The 23,315-nt window shown below is 35.2% G+C and overlaps 1 protein-coding gene across 5 annotated transcripts in view; it reads left to right on the top strand.

Annotated features, from left to right (window-relative positions):
- The window catches only part of IBTK (inhibitor of Bruton tyrosine kinase), a 78,426-nt gene that overhangs the window by 16,332 nt on the left and 38,779 nt on the right, over positions 1–23,315 (top strand). For 2 of the 5 annotated variants that reach the window (XM_055136409.1, XM_055136406.1), the window contains exons 4-17: positions 349–473; positions 1,816–1,926; positions 4,191–4,361; positions 6,661–6,778; positions 8,549–8,729; positions 10,718–10,841; positions 12,291–12,468; positions 15,492–15,666; positions 16,902–17,498; positions 18,303–18,389; positions 19,425–19,507; positions 19,586–19,623; positions 20,178–20,274; positions 21,456–21,557. In XM_055136409.1, the coding sequence (XP_054992384.1) occupies positions 349–473; positions 1,816–1,926; positions 4,191–4,361; positions 6,661–6,778; positions 8,549–8,729; positions 10,718–10,841; positions 12,291–12,468; positions 15,492–15,666; positions 16,902–17,498; positions 18,303–18,389; positions 19,425–19,507; positions 19,586–19,623; positions 20,178–20,274; positions 21,456–21,557 (2,187 nt within the window). Of the gene's footprint in view, positions 1–348; positions 474–1,815; positions 1,927–4,190; positions 4,362–6,660; positions 6,779–8,548; positions 8,730–10,717; positions 10,842–12,290; positions 12,469–15,488; positions 15,667–16,901; positions 17,499–18,302; positions 18,390–19,424; positions 19,508–19,585; positions 19,624–20,177; positions 20,275–21,455; positions 21,558–23,315 lie in introns of all 5 variants that reach the window. The other 3 variants (XM_055136408.1, XM_055136405.1, XM_055136407.1) reach the window with 2 other exon arrangements.

Here is a 23,315-nt window from a genome sequence, read left to right as displayed (position 1 = left end):
ACAACAGTTGTAATCACTGTATTGTATGAGAGTTCTGTACTTTCTATTTTTTTTTGAGGAATCTGTTGTTTTACACAGAGGATAAACCAAAAACATTTCACCAATAGCAGATGAGTTTTTTCTTCTCATTGCATCCATGCCAACACTGGTTGTTTCTAGTCTTTTTGATATATGCCATTCTGACTGGTAGATTAATAATATTTTAAAATATTACAAACATCTTTCTAAATATGGTAGTTAAATTAGTTCCTATAAAAGTAACTTTTTATAAGCTGTGTAACATTTTTATAATGGAATTAAAATAAATTATTTTAAAATAAAAAAAATTTAAAACTTATTTTCATTTAGATCCTACAGATGTCTATACGTGGGGAGATAATACAAATTTCACTTTGGGACATGGAAGTCAAAATAGCAAACATCATCCAGAGTTGGTGGATCTGTTCTCCAGGAGTGGGATTTATATCAAGCAGGTATTGAGAATTATAGTATGAATTTTCCAAATACTTTCATATTTGATAATTTACTTTATTTGGGTTATGTTGATTTTTTTGAAGGTATAGTAACATTTTAATGAAGAAATCAATCACTAAGAACTACTTGTATTTTAGATTTTCTTACTCTTAATCATCTGTAGACTGAGATGAAGTGATACCATAAAGCTGTGAGGTGCTTTTTTTTGTTGCTTTGATTTGGATTTTGGGCTACACCCAGCTATGGTCAGAACTTACTCCTGACTGCTCATGGCTTATTTCTGGCTTTTTGCTTAGAGGATCATATGGAATGTCAGTGATTGAACTCAGGTGGGCTGTGAGCAATGCAAAATATCAATGTCAAAATGTCAACATGGGTTTAATCCCTGGCACCCCTATGTCATTTCCTTCTGTGCCAGGGGTGATCCCTGAGTGCATAGCTAGGAGTAAGCCATTGAGAACTACTGGGTGTGACCCCAAAACATAACAACAACAACAACAAAAAACCCAGAAGAGTTGAATCGTAGACAATTTGAGTGTACCAAAAACCCGTATGGGATAGGGATTATAGGAATGGTGTTACAAAAGCTAGAATTTTGGTGTGCCATTGAGATAGTACTGGAAAGAGGATTTGAATGGACCTGGATTATAAAGAGAGGGAGGGAGAGAGAGTTGGAAAGGGGGAGGAAGTGGGGGAGTGGACGGAGGTCGGGGGGAGACAGATAGACAGAGACGGAGAGAGAGAGGTGCAGAAAACCTTCAGACAACAACAAAAGACAGAATAAAGACTAAATAAACAACTGAAACACAAGAATTATTGAGGTCCCGGGGGCCAAAAAGCCAACCCTGTTGAAGGAGCAGCAGTCAAACCATTACAGAGAAATTTGTGGAGCTGGAGAGTACATGCACCCAGATCCTGAGGCCAGGAGGGCTCCAGCCAAAATAAATCCAAATAATACTCAAAAAATGTTTAAAAAAAAAAGCATTATTAGATAAAATTAGATTTTAAAAAGACATTTTACCTACTCCTCTTTCCCCATGCATTGGTGATAATGTTATATTAAACTGTTTTCACTATTTAATAATATTTATTGCTATTCGGTGATTTTTAAAAAATTTTTTTTATTAGTGAATCGCTGTGAGGTATAGTTACAGACTTACAAACTTCCATGCTTTTGTTTAAGTCATACAATGGTCAAGTGATCTTTATACTCTTCTTTATGCTCCTTTGCTTAGTTTTTACTATTTGGGATTTATTAAGATATTGGAAATTATCCAACTTAAGCAATTGGCAATAAGGAATATTTAGAGAAGTTTAATAATACTTTTCTTTTTTCCATAGGTGGTGCTTTGTAAATTTCACTCAGTGTTCCTGTCTCAGAAAGGACAGGTTTATACTTGTGGTCATGGTCCTGGAGGACGTTTAGGTCACGGAGATGAACAGACTTGCTTGGTAATTGAAATGTCATTACCCAGTTTAGGTAACTTCAGTAGAATTTTGATAAACTGGAAGTTTCAGTTGATTAAAAAGTTTTTAAAACTAACTTTAAGGAGAAAATAATACACTTAATTGGTAATAGATTTTTTAAAGTAAATTTTTGATTTTTTAAAAAAAATTTTGATATGTGAAATTGTAAAGCATCAAGAAAAGTTCTGTTTTGCTTCCTGCAAATAATGAGTCAGAGAAATGTGTAAAAAAATAAAATATATCACAGTTTAAATTTAAAATATCAGGCTAAATATATGGTTCTTTTCCTTAGGAACTTTGGGATTTTTAATTTTTAACATCTCAATGATTTGGTTTAAAAAGTTAACCAATATATTTATTATATAATTGCAAAATTGCCTTTTTTTAATATCTTGCTTTTTTGGTCACACCCGGCGATGCTATTGCTCCAGCCCTCCAAATTGACTTTTAAGCTGCTGAAATTTATTGTGAATTAGGAGACCTGATCATTTGCACATTGCAGAAAACAATCTGTTATTATGCATTTATTTTGGGGGGAAAGGGAATTGTTTGAACCATATCCATCGATATTCAGGCTACTCCTGACTCTGTGCTTGGGGTAGGAGGGGAGCCTTTGGGAAAAATACAGTGCTGGGAATTCAGCCATGGTCAGCCAAATAAAGGCAGTATCTTAATCCCTCTACTTTTTCTCCAGCCCCTCAAAAGTTACTTTTAAGGTAAAATTGTCTTGGTAGGTTCTGTTGGTATACTTATTTATTAAAGGATTCTTTAAAAAGGAGAGAAATACAGTATCTTGCTTATTTTTTCTTTTTTTGCTTTTTGGGTCACATCCAGAGATGCTCAGGGATCACTCCTGGCTTTGCACTCAGGAATTACCCCTGGCCGTGCTCAGGGGACCATATGGGATGCTGGGAATAGAACTCGGGTTGGCCGTGTGCAAGGCAAACGCCCTACCCGTTGTGCTATCACTCCAGCCCCAGCTTGCCAATTTTTTTAAAAAAGAATTTTAGTATGTTCTAGGCATTGTTCATGATTTTTCATGTAGTATCATTAATTTAACCCTTACATATTCTGTGATTTAATGGGAATTATACTCATTTTAGACACAATAGTAGTAATAACATTCATTTATTGGCTACTTACTCTATGCCACAGGCTATTGTGTTTTATACTTACTTATTTTTCTTATACCAATGTACTATCTAAAATTGTGTTATGGTAAAGAGAATAAGAGGTACAGAAAAGCTAAGAATTTTGGTTTAGATTAGGTAGCTAATACACGGCAAAATTAAGATTGAGGCCTAGACAGGGGACTTCAAAGAAATGCTGACATTGAGTTACTTGATGAAAGGCTATCCTTCAATTCCTGTGTTTTTATTTCCTTCTGCAGTATAGTAAAGAATACTGTGCTGGAAAGTTCTCTGTATTCACACCTCACAAAATTTAATTTGGTGTATGATAAAGGCCATAAAATCATTTGTTGAATCAAATTTTATTGAAATATTTTACTGAGATAATTGTTTTGCTCACAAACTAGCGTCCATGTTCTATTTTTTAACTTAAAACTTTTTTATTTAATTAAATAATTGATTTACAAAGTTATTGATAGTTGACTTTCAGGTGTATAATATTCTAACATTGATCCCACAACCAATTTCAGTTTCCTTCTACAAGTGTTCTCATACTCCATCTCTACCACTAAACCCCACCCCATCTCCTTCAAGTGTGAACTTGACAGGCGCATTACAGAATTCCAATGGATGCAGCTTAGGTCTCATGTTTTCAGTGTTGAATCTGTATATTGGTTGTATGGCTATGCCACTTACCCATATCACCCATATAACTGAAGCTCTGACTCCTGTTCACCCACTACTTCCCCATTCTCTTCTTCCCTACTTGATTCTTCTTTCCTTCTCTGCCTGTCTTCTCTAAACACTGGGTTCGGGTGATCTAGGCATCCCTCTTTTACTATTACATTTCCGTATCCAGTGTTCTCTATAACACATACAAGTGAAATTATCTTGTGTTTGTTTTTTTTCTTCTGGCTTCTCTCAACTTTCTATCTTCCAGTTACCACCAGGTTGCAGCAAATTGCATGATTTGAGTTACATTCATATATTCCTTGTTGAATTGTAGAGGTTACCTATGATATAGGGATATGTCTGTCTTATCATTTTTCACATAACACCAAAGTCTATTTGCCTTCCTATTTAAATATTTAATATATTAAAGCGATTTTCATTTTGTAGGTCCCTCGACTTGTAGAAGGACTCAGTGGTCAAAATTGTTCCCAAGTAGCAGCTGCTAAAGATCATACTATTGTATTAACTGAAGACGGATGTGTTTATACATTTGGTCTAAATACTTTTCATCAATTAGGAATTATTCCTCCACCTTCCAGTTGTAATGTACCCAGACAGGTAAACTTTTATTTTATAAACAATAAGGTAACTATTTGATATAAAACAAATACGAACAAAAAGAAGTTACTCACAGAGCAACTTACATTACTTATATTCAGTTCTCTATATATCATTTTAATAGTAGCTAAATATGGTACAATTATCATGCCTTTTGTTTGGAATAAAAAATATTTCACTTTAGGGGCTGGAGCAGTAGCAAAGTGGGTAGGGTGTTTGCCTTGCATGCGGCCAACCCAGGTTCGATTTCCAACATCCCATATAGTCCTCTGAACACCACCAGGGGTGATTCCTAAGTGCAGAACCAGGAGTAACCCCTGTGTATTGCCAGGTGTGACCCAAAAAGCAAAAAAAGAATATTTCACTTGAGAAATGACACAGTCTTAAAGTCCGACTTTAAATATTTACAAACATGAGAGTCCAGGGGATTCAAACCAAGTACTTTTGAATTTCTTCATCAAGAAACAAAAATAAGAAAGATTATAAAAGAAGAAGTGGCCTTTTAAGTGAGGTACCCAGAAGCCTAAGCTTATTTAGCTTTATGATAAATCTGATCCTGCACAGAAATCATCCCTGGAATGTTAATGTGAGAGGTATAGATTCCAAAGCCATTCTTCATTACTCTCTCTTCCATTTTACCACAACCAGAACTTACGCTTTCCTCAACTTTGTGGATAACATGCAAAGAACTGGGACTAATGCTCTAAGTGAATATGTTCCTAACATGATTATTCATAACAAATGTGTTTTCAGCACATAAATGTTGTATTTCCAGACATTAAATTTACTCACTGATTTAATTCACCTTACTTAAATTATTGTTGATAGGCACATCTCCTGTATGTCAACCTAGAAATGTGTACCCTCCCTTCTCACTGTAGTATTTCTAAAAAACACTATTTTACTTCAAAAAATAAATCACTGGTGGTATACCTTTTTTGATTAATAAGAATTTAAACTCAACACTTTAATTTTGGATAGTTAATGAACCAATTGGAATTACCTCACAGTAATCAGAAATAGTCTCTAATATTTTAGCAGTTCCATTCTGTCTAGTCAGTTGTGGATAGAGAATCATTTTCATGGGCATCTTTAGGAATGGTAAATTTTAGTCCTGTCTTCATTCTCAGCTCTATTCTGTGGGTCAACGAATATGCCTTAGCATGTGGGGATAGTTCCCAGCCTTTTACCTTGGGCACTTTGGCAATGTATAGAGAATTTTAGTTGTATTGACTGTGGGTATGGATGGAAATGATGACACAGACATCTGGTGATTTGAATTAAAGCTTTTTCAGTGCACAAAACAATCATTTATGAATGACAAAGAAACTTTTCTTCCAAAATGTTAACTGCTAAGATTTTGTCAAATTCAGTCCCTTGCTTTTACATTTAAAAGCATTCTGTTTTCTAATAAAAATGTGAATGACTGCTTGTTACATGTTAACACAACTTCAGTGATTTGATATTTGTATCATGTTGGTGTTTAATGTTAAAACTGAAAGTGGTTGTATCAAAGTGTCCTGTTCTTTATGGGTTTGGGGTTTTGAGGTTTTATTGGTGAGGGGGGTGTTTTGTTTTGGGTTTGTTTGTTTGTTTGCCAAACTATCAGTGCTCAGAACTTACTCCTCTCTTTGCACTCAGGTTTCACTCCTGGTACTCCAGGAACTAAATGGGGTGCTGGGGATTGAACCTGCAAGGCCAGTCCCCTACACACTGTATTATTATTCAGGTTCTAAAACATTACATTCTGAGAAGAGTTGGATATTCAGAGTTAATGCTGATATCAGGTTTTTTTTTTTAAATTTTTTTTTTGGGGGGTGACTATTTTTGACAGTGCTTTTGTCCTACTCTTGACTCTGCTCAGGGATCATTGCTGATGGGGCATAGGGGATCTTATGCCAGGGATCTATCCCAGGTCTGGTATATACAAGGTAAGCACCCTACCTGGTGTACTATTCAGCCCAAAATTTATGCCCTTTATATTTATTTTTGGTTTGGTGACCACACCTAGCAGTGCTCAGAGCTTAATCCTGGTTCTGCTCAAGAATTTTTCCTGGCTGTGCTCAGGGACCATAAATGGTGTCAGGGATCAAATCTGTGCCCACCAAGTGTAAGGCAAATACCCTACATGCTGTTTTCTTTTTCTGACTTTAGAGATCTGTTAGTGATGCTACCATTATACTTGAAGGTACAGTTTCAGCAAGTATGCTATATATTTGCCAGTCTGTTCTACTGCATGTTTGCAGAATTGTACTATTTTATAGACTATTATATACCGTAGTCTTTTTTTTTTTAATAGATGCAGGCAAAATATCTGAAAGGAAAGACAATCGTCGGAGTAGCAGCAGGTAGATTTCATACAGTGCTATGGACTAGAGAAGCTGTTTACACTATGGGACTAAATGGTGGGCAACTAGGTAAGAAATCTTTAATGACGTCTGGGCTATAAATGTCTCTATCTTTGATCAGGTTAGTGTGCATTTCAAAAATGCATGGGGGTGTGTGGGGCGAGAGTATTTGGTGGCCAGGAACCGTTTGCCTGGCTGGCCCATGGCAACAGACAGATGAAGGACTGGGGGTACGGGGAATGGAGAAACAGGACCCCAGGCTGGTTGGTAAACAGTTTATTTCTCCTCCCCAACATAGCCCTATCTCTCCCTTACAGCACAGTCGTAATTGTAGTTTGATTGTAGTTTGGTCATAGTCCCAATCATCCTAGTCCTCCACCTTACAGTATAGGTTTATAGAAATCATCAAGGGTGGGCTATACATAGGTGGGGTTGAACATTGTGGTAACAATGAACAGGTAAAATCACTCTTTCAGGGGAAGTTCTAGGAGATTAACTGAAGGACAAGATCTCATCTGAGGGTTCAGCACTGAAGATTAGTAGAGGGTGGGATTCCATCTAGGGTGTATTGCTTTCTCCTTTCCTCAGCTAGTAAATATTTAACATTTAAATTAAATTAAACATTTACATTAAATTAAATTTAAACAAACACACCATTGGTTAAGTAGTTAAATAACTAACTTATAATAAGAGATTTATTTTTTACAATATTTCTAGTCATTTTGTATGAACACAGATATATTAAGCTTAAAGGTTGGCTCTTGGGGCTGGAGTGATAGCACAGCGGGTAGGGCGTTTGCCTTGCACGCGGCCGACCCGGGTTCAAATCCCAGCATCCCATATGGTCCCCTGAGCACCGCCAGGGGTGATTCCTGAGTGCATGAGCCAGGAGTGACCCCTGTGCATTGCTGGGTGTGACCCAAAAAGCAAAAAAAAAAATAAATAAATAAAGGTTGGCTCTTTCTAGGGACATCTCGCTATATATCCAAGATTATATAGTTCTCAGGCCAGGTTAGTCTTTCTTAACCCCAGCAGGGTCCTTACTCAGTTACTTCTTTCTGGGCCATGACAGAGTTTGTTCCATGATGTTGCTCCTATTATACTTATGGTCTCCTTAGTTTGTCTCCTTCCAATGCCAGGGTAGCATACAGCTTGCCCTGGATCCATCCAGTCCCTTTTTCGGGACCCTCATTTTGGGAATATTAGGACGTAAAATTAACTAAGGTTTAAGTTAAGTAAATATGATGGATGCCGAGGAGTAAATGTTATTTGGAGTCAATTAACTCTCATGTTACAAAAGTATAGCATCAACTGTCTTCCTTTGTGTATACAAATTGCTAAATAATACAAATGACACAAAGGAAAGAGAAAAACAATATAGGATTATTAGTGCTTGATGGAATTGGGTGTGCCTCAGGGGCATCGTTGTGGGAGTAACTCAATAAACCTAAGCTTCTTGTGGGAGGAGCAAGAACAACCCAATGTTATCCACCAGGCTAGAAGTATATTGGAGGTAAGGAATATTTTGTTTACCAGTGTTAAATAGAGTACATGACAAATATTTTTCAAAGATCAGTGGCTATTTGCAGAACTATTGTCAAAACACTTGATTGCAAATGGATTGGAAGAAAGTATGGTTAAGGGAACTTTTTTAAAAAATGTAAAATTTCTGTAATTTTGAAGAGAAAGCAAAGAGAGGTTCAGAGTGAAATATCCCAGAGAGAGAATGGAAAAGGGAACCTTCCTCCCCAAATAAATCTTGGAGAATATCTTAAAAAGTAAGTGGAGATTCTTAGATGTTTTCCTCTGTGTGTGATTTATTTATTTTTTTTTTTTAAGGTTATTTACTAGATCCAAATGGAGAAAAATGTGTAACTGCTCCTCGTCAGGTTTCTGCCCTTCATCATAAGGACATTGCTCTGTCTTTGGTTGCTGCAAGTGATGGGGCCACTGTCTGTGTTACCACGAAGGGAGATATTTACTTACTTGCAGACTATCAGTGCAAGAAACTGGCTTCTAAGTATGTGTATTTCTGAGAAAGAAACAAAACATTATTAATAGCTTAACTGTTCTAGTAAATACCTGGGAAGCAGCTTTATGCTATGCCTTGAAGTCAGGAAAGGGAAACATTGAATAGACAGGAATTTTTGCCTTATATATATTAGTCTTTAGGCTTGAATCCAGATATAGGTAAAAACAATTTTAATGTAATATTCCTAGGTTATATTTAATATTTTAATTTTTATGCATAGGTCAATTATAATTTTTGGTTCCTTAGTTTATGTCTAGCTATATATTATGTGCTTCTTTTAACAAATAGTTAACCTTACATAATAGGTATGTTCAAGTGTTTGTACCTAATTTATATATATATTATAAATTTTATTTGTATGGCCTTTTATGTTTAGACATGTTATAGAAGATATAAGAAAACTAGCAATCTGTTAATAAAAGTCAGATAGAGCTAAGATTTAGAGCCAATAAGTTGAAGCTAAAAAGAACCATTAAACTTAAGATTTAAGTATCTATAGATTAACTGGAATTTTCTCTTTTTGAATAAGTTATATTTTACAATGCTTCATCTCTGATTTCATTTTGACAATATAAAGAACAAGTGCTTAAAAAAATTCTGAAGTACAGAGTACTATCTTTTTCATATGCTATCCATCTTTTACATTTGCTTAATCCATAATTGATTTGACAGCAATGTTTTTGCTCATTTGTTGTCACAGTTTATAGGAAGCATTGTTTTCAGACTCTTTCATTGGCTTAATATTTTTTTATAAGTATACTAATATATGCAAACTGATAAATCTGCATAAGTATAACTTAATTAGTGGAAGCAGTTGTATGTAGGAATTTTAGAAATTGGATATCTAACTTTCAAAGAAGGGATGTAATTTTAAGTCAAGGTTTTAAGTTGAAATTAAAATGTAGCAAAATTTATTTTTATTAATGTAAATGAATATAATTTTATATGCAGATACCTTCTGTGAATAGAAAGTGTGTACTCTAAATTTGTTATAATTTCTAAATTAAAACAACTGGAAAATTGTCAGTTACAGAAAGCCATGTGTCAGTTACAGAAATGTGAAAATTTGAGCAAAGATGTTATATGGAATTGACCAGTGTTCTTTTTACACAAGATATAATAATTTTTTGTTTTTATTTGACATTTATAAAAATTGCCTTGATAACACTAAGTATACAGATAAAAGCTACATTAACTAAGTTTTCAGTAAGAGAACTTTTTTGCTACCAGTAACATTTAAACAAAATTAGTTATTTAATGCAGGCAATATCTGAAATTTAGTGCAGTAAAATTATTATTATTATTATTATTATTATTATTATTATTTTTGCTTTTTGGCTCATACCCGGCGATGCTCAGGGGTTCCTCCTGGTTCTGCACTCAGGAATTACTCCTGGCGGTGCTCAGGGAACCATAGGGGATGCTGGGAATCAAACCCGGGTCGGCCACGTGCAAGGCAAACACCCTACCCTCTGTGCTATCACTCCAGCCCAAAATTATTGGAGAAAAGTTTTACATACTACTTAACTGACATGATGGGTAATTTATAATGAAATGTGTGACTAATGGATAAGATACTAAATTTGCAATAAGAATGATTTTCAGGGTAGCTGTATCTATTTAGTTGCCTGTATTTGAAGCTAAGTATTTCTGTTTTGAGGTGTACATTTTTAATTTTCTGTTAAAATATAAATACACCTTGGAATTTTTAGTCTAATACAGGTATAGTTACTACTATAAAACTAAAGGTAATGTGGGCATTAGCAACTTGGCATTAAGTATTTAATATATCTTTGTGGCTTGATGGTTTAGTAGGATTTGTTTAAAGAAGGAAACTTCCACTTGTATAGAGTAAACTTATGGAAAGAGGAGATTCCAAGGGTAAAATCATCTTACTTCATTTCACAATAACTTTTAAAAGCTAGCCAGTTTATAAAACTTACTGATGCATTTTTTTGTTTATTTTTTAACTTCAGACAACTAAACATGAAAAAGGTTCTTGTCTCAGGGGGACGAATGGAATACAAGGTTGATCCTGAACATTTGAAAGAAAATGGGGGTCAAAAAATTTGCATTCTTGCAATGGATGGAGCAGGAAGAGTAAGTAGATTTATTTCAAAGTATAATAATCTGGGAACCAAATAAATCAATGGATAGCTGCAGGGGACCTAATAATGTACAAATATTTCTGTGATAGTCATATTTCCCTACTTGTTTTTGACATTAATGAGAATTAGTATGAAGCTGGTGTTTCAAAGAAATTATGGTGACATATAACTAATGTTGCACAGTATTGTTTTGTGAGACTATTTTGAAAGTATACTAGTCAAATATATAACTCAAACAAAATATTAGTGATAGATGAGAGTTCAGTGGCTCCCAGATAGTTCTTCAAACCTTAGTGTTCCTATACTTAAATGGAAATAAGGGATTTTGATGGACTACTTAATGATAATATCATACTACACAGATAGTAGATGTGTTATGTAACTTCTCTTTAAAAAAATAAAACTTATGCATAATTAGAAAATTTTCTTCCAGTTTTGTATAAGTTTACACACAGATGACAATTTTATGTCACGTAGTTTTAAAATAAAGAATTTTATCTCTTCAGTTAATAGACAAGTATCTTTACTTCCTTGTACTAATAGTACATTTCTCTAATAGAATTCCCTGAATGCACCCAATCTTGTCTGATCTCGGAAGCTAAAATTGTTAACTTAAAAATATAGTGTGGGCTGGAGCGATAGCACAGCGGGGAGGGCGTTTGCCTTGCACACGGCCGACCCTGGTTTTATCCCCAGCATCCCATAGGGTCCCCTGAGCACTGCCAGGAGTAATTCCTGAGTGCAAGCCAGGAGTAACCCCTGAGCATCGCCGAGTGTGACCCAAAAAGCAAAAAAAGAAAAAAGATAAAAATATAGTGTTCAGAGATATGACTTGTTTGATCTCTGGCACATGGGCAATCACTTCCAGGTGTGGCTCTGGTGTCTGGTGTTCGCTGACTATCACCAGCATGAGGATTGCTGGAATCCCTTGGCCTTCTTTATTGCCTCCTGTGTGTGTGTGTGTGTGTGTGTGTGTGTGTGTGTGTGTGTGTGTGTGTGTGTGTGTGTGTGTGTGTGTGTGTGTGTGTGTGTATGTAGAAATCAACAGTATAGGTACTGTGAAGGAATTAATCACAGAGACATTGTCTTTTGAGTATAAAACTTTTAATTGACTCAGATAAAGCTGTTGACTCTCCGATGTAGAAATTATTTTGTATGCTAGGTATCTTAATCATGAGAAAATTAAACTTCTAATAGTATGTTAATTTTTCAAATGAAATTTTACTTGAAGTGCTAGTATATGATACAGGTAAGATTAATACTCTGGATATAACTGAATGAGGAAGCTTAGCACCTGAACTGCCATTTCTTTCCTAAATTGGCTCTGGCCAATTCTTTTTTTTTTTTTTTTTTTAACTTCAAGAAGAATGAAAATGAGAGCTTTTATTTTAAAGACATCTCTTAAATTTCTTGTTTCAATTTTTGGTTGGTTTTATTTTAGGTATTTTGTTGGAGATCAGTCAACAGTTCTCTGAAGCAGTGTCGCTGGGCCTATCCACGCCAAGTGTTCATTTCTGATATTGCTTTAAATAGAAATGAAGCTTTCTTTGTCACACAGGATGGAGAAGGATTTAGAGGGAAATGGTTTGAAGAAAAAAGAAAGAGCTCCGAAAAGAAAGGTCAGTTCACATATACTTTATATTTGAAACCTTCCATTTCAAAAATACAGGGCCCAGCATATTTTTGGTTACAAGGTAAAACATAAACCTTGCATACTTTGGTCCAATACCCTGCCTTGCAGTGGGGAAAAAAATAGATTCACTTGGTCATATTCACAAGCATTTATTATTAGGTTTTATTGACAAAGTTTTATCCTGTATTGTCTTTCAATTTTGGTTTGTTGTGCATATGCACATAAACCGAGGAAATATCCAGTTTATTTAAGTTTACACTGCTTTTAATTTTTGTTTTCTGTTTCAGTGTGTCTTGAGGTCACATTCCTATCCATATTAATAACAGAGGTTGGCTACTGGGCTACTGGTAATTGCAGTACAAAAGAAAGTATGTAGTTTTGAATAAGGAACTATCCAAAAAGTGAGGAGATAGCTCAAGTGGTAGAGCACTTTCCTAGCATGTGGAAGGTTTTGAATTTGATCCCTGGTTTTGCATGCCTCATGGCCCCTTCCAACACTACTGGGTACTGTAGTTCTGGTAATTCCAGCAAGCATGGGAGTGGTTCTATCCCTCTCCGTAGCCCCACTGGGTGTGGCCCCTATAATATAAAATGAATTTTAGAACTTCCAAGATTCCTATATGGCTTTCTTTAATCTATCTCAAATTGAGATTTGAGTTGATCATGGTGTGTGTGTGTGTGTGTGTGTGTGTGTGTGTGTGTGTGTAGTATATAAGTAGATGTATATAATATACTTAGGATGGGAGAAAAACACTGAGCTACAATATAAATTTTCTTTATTCAATGAGAATCAGATTCTTGGATCTTGTATGTACAAAAGTTTGAAAGAAGTATATATGTCTTACTCAGAATCTTTTTTGCTTAGCTATTTTGTGAAGAATGAAGTTTATTTTAATAGCTAAAATCTTGCATGCGGCCACCCCGGGTTCGATTCCTATGTTCCTCTCGGAGTGCCCAGCAAGTTAGGGAGAGTATCCCACCCACATGGAGAGCCTGGCAAGCTACCCGTGGTGTATTCGATATGCTAAAACCAGTAACAACAAGTCTCACAATGGAGACATAACTGGTGCCCACTTGAGCAAACCGATGAACAACAGGATGACAGTGCTACAGTGCTAGTATACTTATTCATATCCATATATATGGATATATATTTTTTATTCTTACATATATAATTATATATTTTGCTTTGTTTTGGTGCCTGGATCCAGTCCAGTGCTTTGAATATAACAAGGTATGAGCTTTACTATTGACCTGTATTCTTTAATATTAAGATTAAAATTTGGGGGCCCGAGTAACAGTATGTTGTTTGCCTTGCACGTGGCTGACCTGGGTTTGATACCTGACATCTCTTTGGTCTCCTGAACATCACCAGAAGCAATTCATGAGTGCAGAGCCAGGAGTAAGTCCTGAGCACTGTTAGGTGTCATCCCCAAACCACAAACAAACAACTTTTAAAGAAATACATCTTATGACATATAAGAAAATCTCACACAAAGAGTAAGGTTTTTATGTCTATGGAGTGTTTTTCAGTGCATTAATAAATTGATTAAACAGTGGCAGAATTATTAAAGATAAGCTTTATTTGGTTGGTAATATAAAGAACAAATTTGTGCCAAAGTGATAGTACAGCAGGTAGGTCACTTGCCTTGCACATGGCTGACTGTGGTTCAATCCCCAGCATTCCTTGTGGTCCCCAGAGCCCTGCCAGGAGTAATTCCTGAGTGCAGAGCCAGGAGTATCTCCTGAGCATTAGTGGGAGTGATCCAATAACCAAAAACAATATAGTTTTAATTAAGATGTAACATTGAAAATAGAGGGTATACTCATTATATATTTTATTACCTGTTTGTACATCTATAAATTTGTGGATTACTGGTATTGCCTGTTAACTTTTGTATTACATGTATTGGTTATTAAAACTTTGCTCTTTTTGCCAGGGGGAGGGACATACCGAGCAGTGCTCAGGGCTTACTCCTGACTCTGCATGGAGGACTATATATAGGGTACTGGCAGTCAAACCTGTATTAGCTGCATGCAGAGTGAGTGTTCAACCTGTTGCACTATGATTCTGGTCTGCAGATTTGCTCATTTTTAATGTCGTCCAGAATTAGTAGTCTTGTTTTTTTCCCCTGAAAAAGTAGAATTTATTTGCCTCTTTATGGCATAGATATGAGGGGAGAGAAAGAGAGGCAATACGTGTTCAAAAGAAAACATGACCCTCTTCAGAGTGGTTGAAGCTTGTTAAAGAGACAAAGCAAGCAAACAAGATACACATTCAAGGGAGAAGACAGGCTTAATGTTTTAGCTATGTCAAATATTTCTGAAAAAATTTATCTTCCCAGCATTGTTTTAATCTTCAGCTACATCAGTTTTTTTTTTTACTTCTAAAGTGATTTCTCAAAGGATCTTTATACTTTTCTTTAATAGCCTTGATAATGATTATGTAAGCATAAGTCTGCTCATTGTGCTCTTTAGGACAGATACTAAGAATCTTTTTTGCTTAACTATTTTATGAAGAATGAAGTTTGTTTTAATAGCTAAAATGTTTACTACTATAACACCAGGAATAGATTTATGAAAATTGTATAGATTGATCCAGTACCTGCTGAAACAATGGGAGAAACTCTGTAGAGGAAGGGAGAGAACAAATAAGATTGTGAAAACACTAAGTTATACATTTTTAATGAGAGGGTGAAGAATTTTAAAAGCTGGCATAGCATTAGGTTTTGTTTTTTGTGTTTAGAAAGATAATAATTACAATGTGAAAAATGTATTTATTGGAATGTGATAAAATCATTGTAATTGAGAATTTAGCCTATTAAAGTATCCTTTGTAATAAAATCAATCTATAGATTCTAAGGTATGTTAGAGAATACATTTTTTAAAGGATTAAATGCATAGAAAAATACTTTCATAGTTCTACCAGTTGTACATATTCCAGTTATTCCTAAGTCATTTAACAATTTGATAGACTTGATTAATGGAAATTTTTTTTTCTTTTAGCAGAGATCTTATCAAACCTTCATAATTCCTCCTCAGATGTGTCTTGTATTTCTGACATAAATAGTGTCTATGAAAGAATTCGGCTTGAGAAACTTACTTTTGCCCATAGAGCTGTAAGTGTCAGCACAGATCCAAGTGGATGCAACTTTGCACTCCTGCAATCAGATCCTAAAGCAAGGTATACTCTTCTATATTCAACTTCATTTTTAGGAAAAACAATAACTGCATTATCTTTTTGTTTTCAGTAACTTGTAGACCAAATTTGATCAGAGACCTTTTACCAAATCTTGTAGACTGGATATATATTCATGTTACCAATGTAACTCAAAGGTGTAAAAGATGAATTTCATTTATTTTGGAAACTGATACTTGTTGACAATATTGATAATACACATAATTCCTATCTGTATCATTTTATGATGTATATAATATTTTATAATGTATACTGAGTTCCCACATTCTGAAAAACTCTTATGCAGTTGGCAAAGTTTTTATGTCTTGTGAATAAAACAGCAAATGACAGAAGAGGTAAGTACTATAGAGTCATCTTTAGGGCAGTATAAACCTCCCTGCATTTGCTGATTCACATTAGAGAGATGACAAGTTAAGATAAAACATTAAGGGTACTGTTAAACAAGGAAGAGCTCTCCAAGTAAGGTGACCATCCATCCTGTCTTTCTGGTTTGTCACATTCTTAACAATAAAAGTTTGTCTCCTGTGAAGTACCTTACTCCCAAGCAAACCAGGAGCTTTGACTTCCTAATTTGGAAGATAAAAAAGGCTGAGAAGGTGTTATTTATTAATTTGTTACATTTCCTTAGTATATGTATTTATGTTTGTTATTTCTTTAGTACTCAAAGAACTAGAATACAGACTGATTAAATGTGTGTACATTTATCTTTATTTTCTTGAGTTTTGCAGGTTTTCCTGGTTGTGAGACCTATAGTAATTTTGTTTTCTTCATTTGTATAAGATGTAAAAGAAAGAGGTTGGGAAATACATTTTTTGAATTTTTTAAAAATTTTCAATGAGAATCAAAGTAAAAGGAACAGAGACAAAGGGTGATACCATCTTTAAGAATGAAATATTCTTTTTTTTTTTTTTTGCTTTTTGAGTCACACCTGGCGATGCACAGGGGTTACTCCTGGCTCTGCACTCAGGAATCACCCCTGGCCCTGCTCAGGGGACCATATGAGATGCTGGGATTTGAACCCGGGTCGGCCGAGTGCAAGGCAAACGCCCTACCTGCTGTGCTATCTCTCCAGCCCCAAGAATGAAATATTCTTATATGAAGTACTAAGTATAAAACTTACACCTTTGAAAAATAAAAGAAAATTCTGTTTTGAAAGATTATGCATGGGATGCTTTAAAAAATTTACTTGAAAGTAAAAGTTATTTTTGTTTCAATTTTAGCCTTTATGAAATTCCGGCTGTGTCCTCATCATCTTTCTTTGAAGAATTTGGTAAATTGTTGAGGGAAACAGATGAAATGGACAATATTCATGATGTGACATTTCAAGTTGGTAATAGAATCTTCCCTGCACATAAATTTATTTTGGCAGTGCGTTCTGACTTTTTTCAGAAATTATTTCTTTCAGATAGTACTTTAGACTTCATAGATGTTTACCAGAAAGATGAAGATTCTGCAGGATGTCATCTCTTTGTGGTAGAGAAGGTTCATCCTGACTTGTTTGAGTACCTTTTACAATTTATATACACAGATACTTGTGATTTTTTAACTCATGGCTTCAAACCAAGAATAAACTTAAGCAAAAAAACAGAAGATTGTCAGGGTACTCCAAACCCTCAAATCAATAAAATTAATTTCCATGAAGATAATCAGAAATCAGCATTTGAAGTTTATAAAAGTAATCAGGCTCATACAACTAGTGAAAAGCAGAAAAACAAGCCCAAATCTTCCAAAAAAGGAAAAAGTGTTGGGGAAGAGGATCCAATAAGAATGTTGCAAAGTGTTGCAAAGAAATTTGGTTTCAATAATTTGAGTAGTAGGTATGGCTCCTTAATACTTTTTTGTCCTACCTCTGTCCACCTTTTAAAACCTATTTTATTGATTAATGCATGCCTCTCTCCTACTTCTTTCCTTCTCTCTCTCCCTTCCTTTTGTGGTAGGAAGTACATGGATATATTTCCTTCATGTTTTGCTGTCTCTTTTGGGACTTCTTGGATTAAAATCTTAATGGGAGGGAAGACTGCTAAGTGGGTTTGGACTCTAGTATGGATCTGTAGCAGGTATCTGGAGTGAGGGCAGTTTGTGGGCTATTAAGAATACTGTCTTTTTTTGAATTTTTAAAAACCTGTGCATGACTGTTCATTAGCACTACTTTTATTAGCTGGGACAAATTTCTTAGTATTCAACTGTATAAAATAGGAATAATGTTAACTTCACTTTTGTTATAGTTTTGTCGTAAGCATATATGAAGTACTTAACGGTATTTCTCCTAATTTTTGGGTATTATTTTTTAAAGTATATTGTTTATAGCAGTATAATTATAGTTAGGTAGTGAAACAAGGAGTGTATATCCTGTTTTCTTTTTAAAAACAGTTTGGGACTTTGTGCCATGGCTTTGACTTGATTTTTGTATATATTTATATGTACACATATGCATATTTAATACAGTTCAAATTTTATGTAAAATTGGTGGACAATGTGTATTTCTTTATCATGAAATGAGTATTCACTGAGATACTTTTCCATATAATAAAAATTATAGTCATATTCAGATGTAAGTTGAATTCTTGTTTGCTTGTTTTATTGGAAAAAGTATCTAACCAGTTTTTTGCATATTTTGATAGGTTAGATGGAGTCAAATTTGAAAATGAAAAAATTATTGTTGTTGCCAAGAAACCGGGTAGTAAACCAAAGCTAAATCAGAAAAAATGGTAAGTTAGGAAATGATAAAATTTTCATCCCTAGATATTGGCAGCTAAATGTGGAGACAGTTCTTTCTCAGATACATAGACAGTTTAGATAGATACCCTCTCAACCTTTTCTAGTCTTAACTTTTTGAAATGTTTAAAAACTGTAAAATATAATGGATAAAATGATAACTGCTTATTGATACTGTAGTTTACCTGGTTACTTTTTATTAAACACTATAACACTGTTGTCTTGTTATTCATTGATTTGCTTGAGCAGGCATCAGTAACGTCTCCATTGTGACACTTGTTACTGTTTTTGGCATATCGAATATGCCACGGGCAGCTTGCCAGGCGGGATACTCTCCCTAGCTTGCTGCGCTCTCTGAGAGTCCAAAAATAGTGCGTGCTCACAAGGTCAACCTAAAGTAAACCTGCAGCAAACTTTTTATTAAAGGAGTTTTAAATTTTAGTTCTTTTCTTGCCTGAATCTTGTGTCTTACTGTAATAAGATGGTATCCCACTACAAAACATAGTAAACATAGTATGCCTGCCTCTCTCTATATATATAACTATAACTTTTTGCTATAATTAAACTCTTTTTTTCTTTTTTCTTTTCTTTTTTTTTTTTTTGCTTTTTGTGTCATACCTGGCTATGCATGGGGATTACTCCTGGCTCTGCACTCAGGAATTACTCTTGGCGGTGCTCAGGGGACCATATGGGATGCTGGGAATCGAACCCGGGTCTGCTTTATGCAAGGCAGACACCCTACCAGCTGTGCTATCACTCCAGCCCTTAAATTCTATTCTTAGTATATTATTAGAAGTTTATATTTTTTAGTATTTGTACTTTATGTGATAAACTTCAAAACGAGGGAAATTGGCAGTATATAGCACAGAATAAGTGATTTATTTAGTTATTTTATATCTTTTAGTTCTTTACTTTCTCCTTTAATTAAGACAAATCGAGTTTAAACAAAAATCCGATTATTATTTTTCTTAGTTGATAACTAAGGTAAAGTAATCACAATTGCTTCAGTTGTACTTTTTTTCCCCCAGTTCATTTCTATGTGATGTGACCATGAAATCAGTGGATGGAAAGGAATTTCCTTGTCATAAATGTGTTCTTTGTGCTAGACTTGGTAGGTATGCTTTATGTTAGTTGCTTATTTAGTATCATATTGTATTACTGTTATTGAACTGTACTTTTTTTCTTTCAGAATATTTTCATAGTATGCTGAGTAGCTCTTGGATTGAGGTAAGATTTAAGATAGGAACCATACAAGCTGGTAATTTTTTTATATATTTGCAAAAAGTATACTATTGAGGAAATTTGGAAAGAAAATTGGAAACCTGATACTCTTAACTCAGGTTTTCACTTGTATCTAATTGTGTGTGTGTGTGTGTGTGTGTGTGTGTGTGTGTGTTTCTGAGAATTGAGTCCAGGCTTCAAACATAACATTATTGAATATGTGTATTGTATTAAACACCATCATGTTGAAAATAGCAATATTTAGAAATAAAGTTGTTATTAAAAAAAATCATTTAAATCAGAATTTCCCCATTATTGTTTGGTCATGTGTTTAGAATGCTAGTGTGTTTTTTTCTTAATTTTTCTTAATCTTTTTATATTAATATTACATATAAGGTATTTTAAAGATAAATACATCTCATTTTAATGCTTTGCATTTTGTGTTAAAATTTTTTTTAAAATTTGATACAATTCCTGATAATTTTTTTATTTCAGTAACCAAATCAGAATATAATAGAGTTTGTTTGTTTATAATAAATAATTTTACTTTTTTGATTTAGGCTTCCAGTTGTGCAGCTCTGGAAATGCCAATACATTCTGATATTCTGAAAGTTGTTTTGGACTACCTCTATACAGATGAAGCTGTGGTGATAAAAGGTATTAATTAGAGAACATTTTATTTGTATAAAAAAATATTTGGAAGTCTCCATACTGATTTTATGAAAAACCAGATTACATTCTTACCAATGAGGTTCTCTTTTTTTTAAATCTTACACTCCTAACACTTTTTGTTTCTGACCTTTTTGAATTTAATCTATTCTCAGAGGTGTGAGATGTTAGCTCATTGTATTATGGTTTTGCCTTTCCCTGACCATCAATAATGATGAGTATTTTGTTATTACTCATTTTGGGTACACATCAGGCAGTGCACAGGGCTTAATCTAGGTTCTGTGCTACTCAGGGATCACTTCAGTGGTGCTCAGGGAACCTATATGTGGTGCTGGGGATCAAACCCAAGTTGGCCACATGCAAGGCCTTAACACCTGTATATCTCTTTACAAAGCCTTGCTGTTGAGAATATTTTTTTCATGTGTCTTTTGGCCATCTCTGTGTCTTGCTGTCTTGCTTGCTAAAGTGTCTATTCAGCTGAAGGTTATTTTAAAGTAGGAACTTCGATTTTAAAAAGTACTCTGAAGTGATCAGTTTTATTCTAAATAAGGCAAAGAGAAGTATTTTACCTTTCCTTCCTACCCTCTTAACATCGATGTGTTACATGTATTTAACATACATGTGTATACTAAGTTTTATTCTGAGGTTTTACTTTTTTTCCCATTTTTAGTTTGAGAAGCATTTGTCAAATAATGAGGGGAATTTTAAGAAATCATGTAATTTGGCAGCGCTCTGGAGTAAAAGGTCAATTTATATTGCCCAATTTGTGGTTTTAGGGTAGGCCAGGATATTTAGATGTGTTTCTTTAAAGTTTTCTATTTATAAGGTAGAAATAAGGGGCCAGAGAGATGTATAGCAGGTAAGGTTCATTGTCTTGCACCTGGGTGACCCAGGTTCTACCTCCAGTACTGCATGTAGTCCCCTGAACACAGCCAGGGACAAGCACAGATACATGAGTGATCTTTAAGTACAGAGCCAGAAATAAGCCCCGAGGACCACCAGGTGTGCCTCCCCCCCCTTTATAAATAAAATACAGAAATAAATTTATTAATCATAGTTGCCATTGCAATAGTTAGGCAGTTATACAGTAATTCATGGTGTCCTAGGTACTTGAACTTTGTTATGCGTAACGCTGTCAATAAAGATTAATGCTTTGTTTTTTGTTTTAGAATCTCAAAATGTGGATTTTATATGTAGGGTTCTTGTGGTTGCTGATCAGCTTCTCATAACTCGATTAAAAGAAATTTGTGAAGTAGCATTAACTGAAAACCGTGAGTATCTTAAAATTATAATATTAAGTTATTTTCAGGTGTTTTAAATTAATAATAAGTTGTTGTCTTGGCACAGGCCAGTCCCCAGTTGGATGCCTAGCATTACCAGATGTGACCCCTGAACGTGGATCCAGGAGTAAGCCTTGAGCACTGACCTCCCCCCCATGCCAGCTCCCCCCAAACACACACAGAAATACATTTGTATACACCTGGGAATGTCTTTCTGTGTATTTTAGTTGCTTTAGATTATTTGTAGTATATAGTACTATACCTGACAAGCTACTGAGAGTCTATTGCCCACTTGTGAGAGCCTGGCAAGCTCCCTGTGGCATATTCATATCCAAAATACAGTAACAGATATATACATACCTCTCAGAGAGCCTGGCAAGCTATCGACAGTATTCCGCCCACATAGTAGAGCCTGGCAAGCTACCCGTGACGTATTCGATATACCAAAAACAGTAATGATAGGTCTCATTCCCCTGACCCTGAAAGAGCCTCCAGTCACTGGGAAAGGCAAGCAAGGAGAGGCTGCTAAAACCTCAGGGCTGAGTATAATAGAAATGTTACTGGTGCCTGCTCAAATAAATAGACAAACAACGGATAACAGTGATGACAGTGACAGTTTCAGATGTTTTAAGATTAACATTTAAAAGTCCATTATATTGCTAAGTAATGGTGTCTAAATTATCCTGTATGGGGACTGAAAAATAGTACAGCAGCCATGCAAGCTGTCGATCCAGGTTCGATCTCCATATGGTCGCCCAGGTCCTGCTAGGAGTGATCCCCAAAGAAGAGCCAGGAGTAATATCTGAGCACAGCTAATGTGGTCCCAAAACAAAAACAAAATTCCTTATGGTAAAACTCACTATAATATTTTTGTGTCAAACATTTTTTGAACATTTAAGCAATTTCGTGTCATTACTTATAAATACTTGATTTTTTTAGAGATTTTAGTATGTGAGAATAAGTCCTTCACATTATTAAAATATATTAGTTTTTGTTGAGATATATTAAAAGCCTAAATAGCAAAGATATATAGTTTATTTTGAAAAATCTTGCCCGCACACCTGGCTGTCTTCCCCGGGGCCCCTCGGAGGAAATGGGCTTCAGCTTCCCTCCCCACCCAGCGGCCGAGGACCACTGGAACCTAGCTGCAGCTATGCTCGGGGCCCCTCTCCGCACATTCGGACGGGCCTCGCGCATGGGGTTGCCGGCAGAGGAACCCGGGTGTGTGTAAGTCCATCAACGGTCAGCGCCCAGAGACTTAAAAGCAAGCTCCCAGAAGCGGTATCTTGTATCCTACTTCGCCCTCTGGGAGAAACTGGCAAGCTTCTGAGAGTTTCCTGCCCACATGGGACAGCCTTGCAAGCTTCCCATGTTGTATTCATATGCTAAATCCAGTAGTAAGCTGGATCCCATTCCCCTGACCCTGAAAGAGCCTCCAGTGTGACATCATTGAGAGGGCCGAGCAGAGAGAGACTTCTAAGATCTCAGGGAAAGGACAAATGGAGAGGTTACTGAGCCCGCTCGAATAATCGACAATTAACGGGGATTTCGTGATTTCATGATTCGTGAAAAATCAAGTATGAAAGTTTGAGAACAGACGTTTTTACACTGGCACTGGTCTGTCTTGTCTATAATTATTTTACCTACCTGTTTCCAACTATTGACTGAAATATTTATGTAACTATTCTCTGATATACTAATATACCTGACCGAAACATCTTATTTTTATTTTGAACTCTTTTTTTTTTT

This window comes from Sorex araneus, chromosome 4, assembly GCF_027595985.1.
Source record: "Sorex araneus isolate mSorAra2 chromosome 4, mSorAra2.pri, whole genome shotgun sequence".
In the NCBI taxonomy this organism is placed as follows: Eukaryota; Metazoa; Chordata; class Mammalia; order Eulipotyphla; family Soricidae; genus Sorex; species Sorex araneus.
This window is presented reverse-complemented; position numbering and strand designations above follow the sequence as displayed.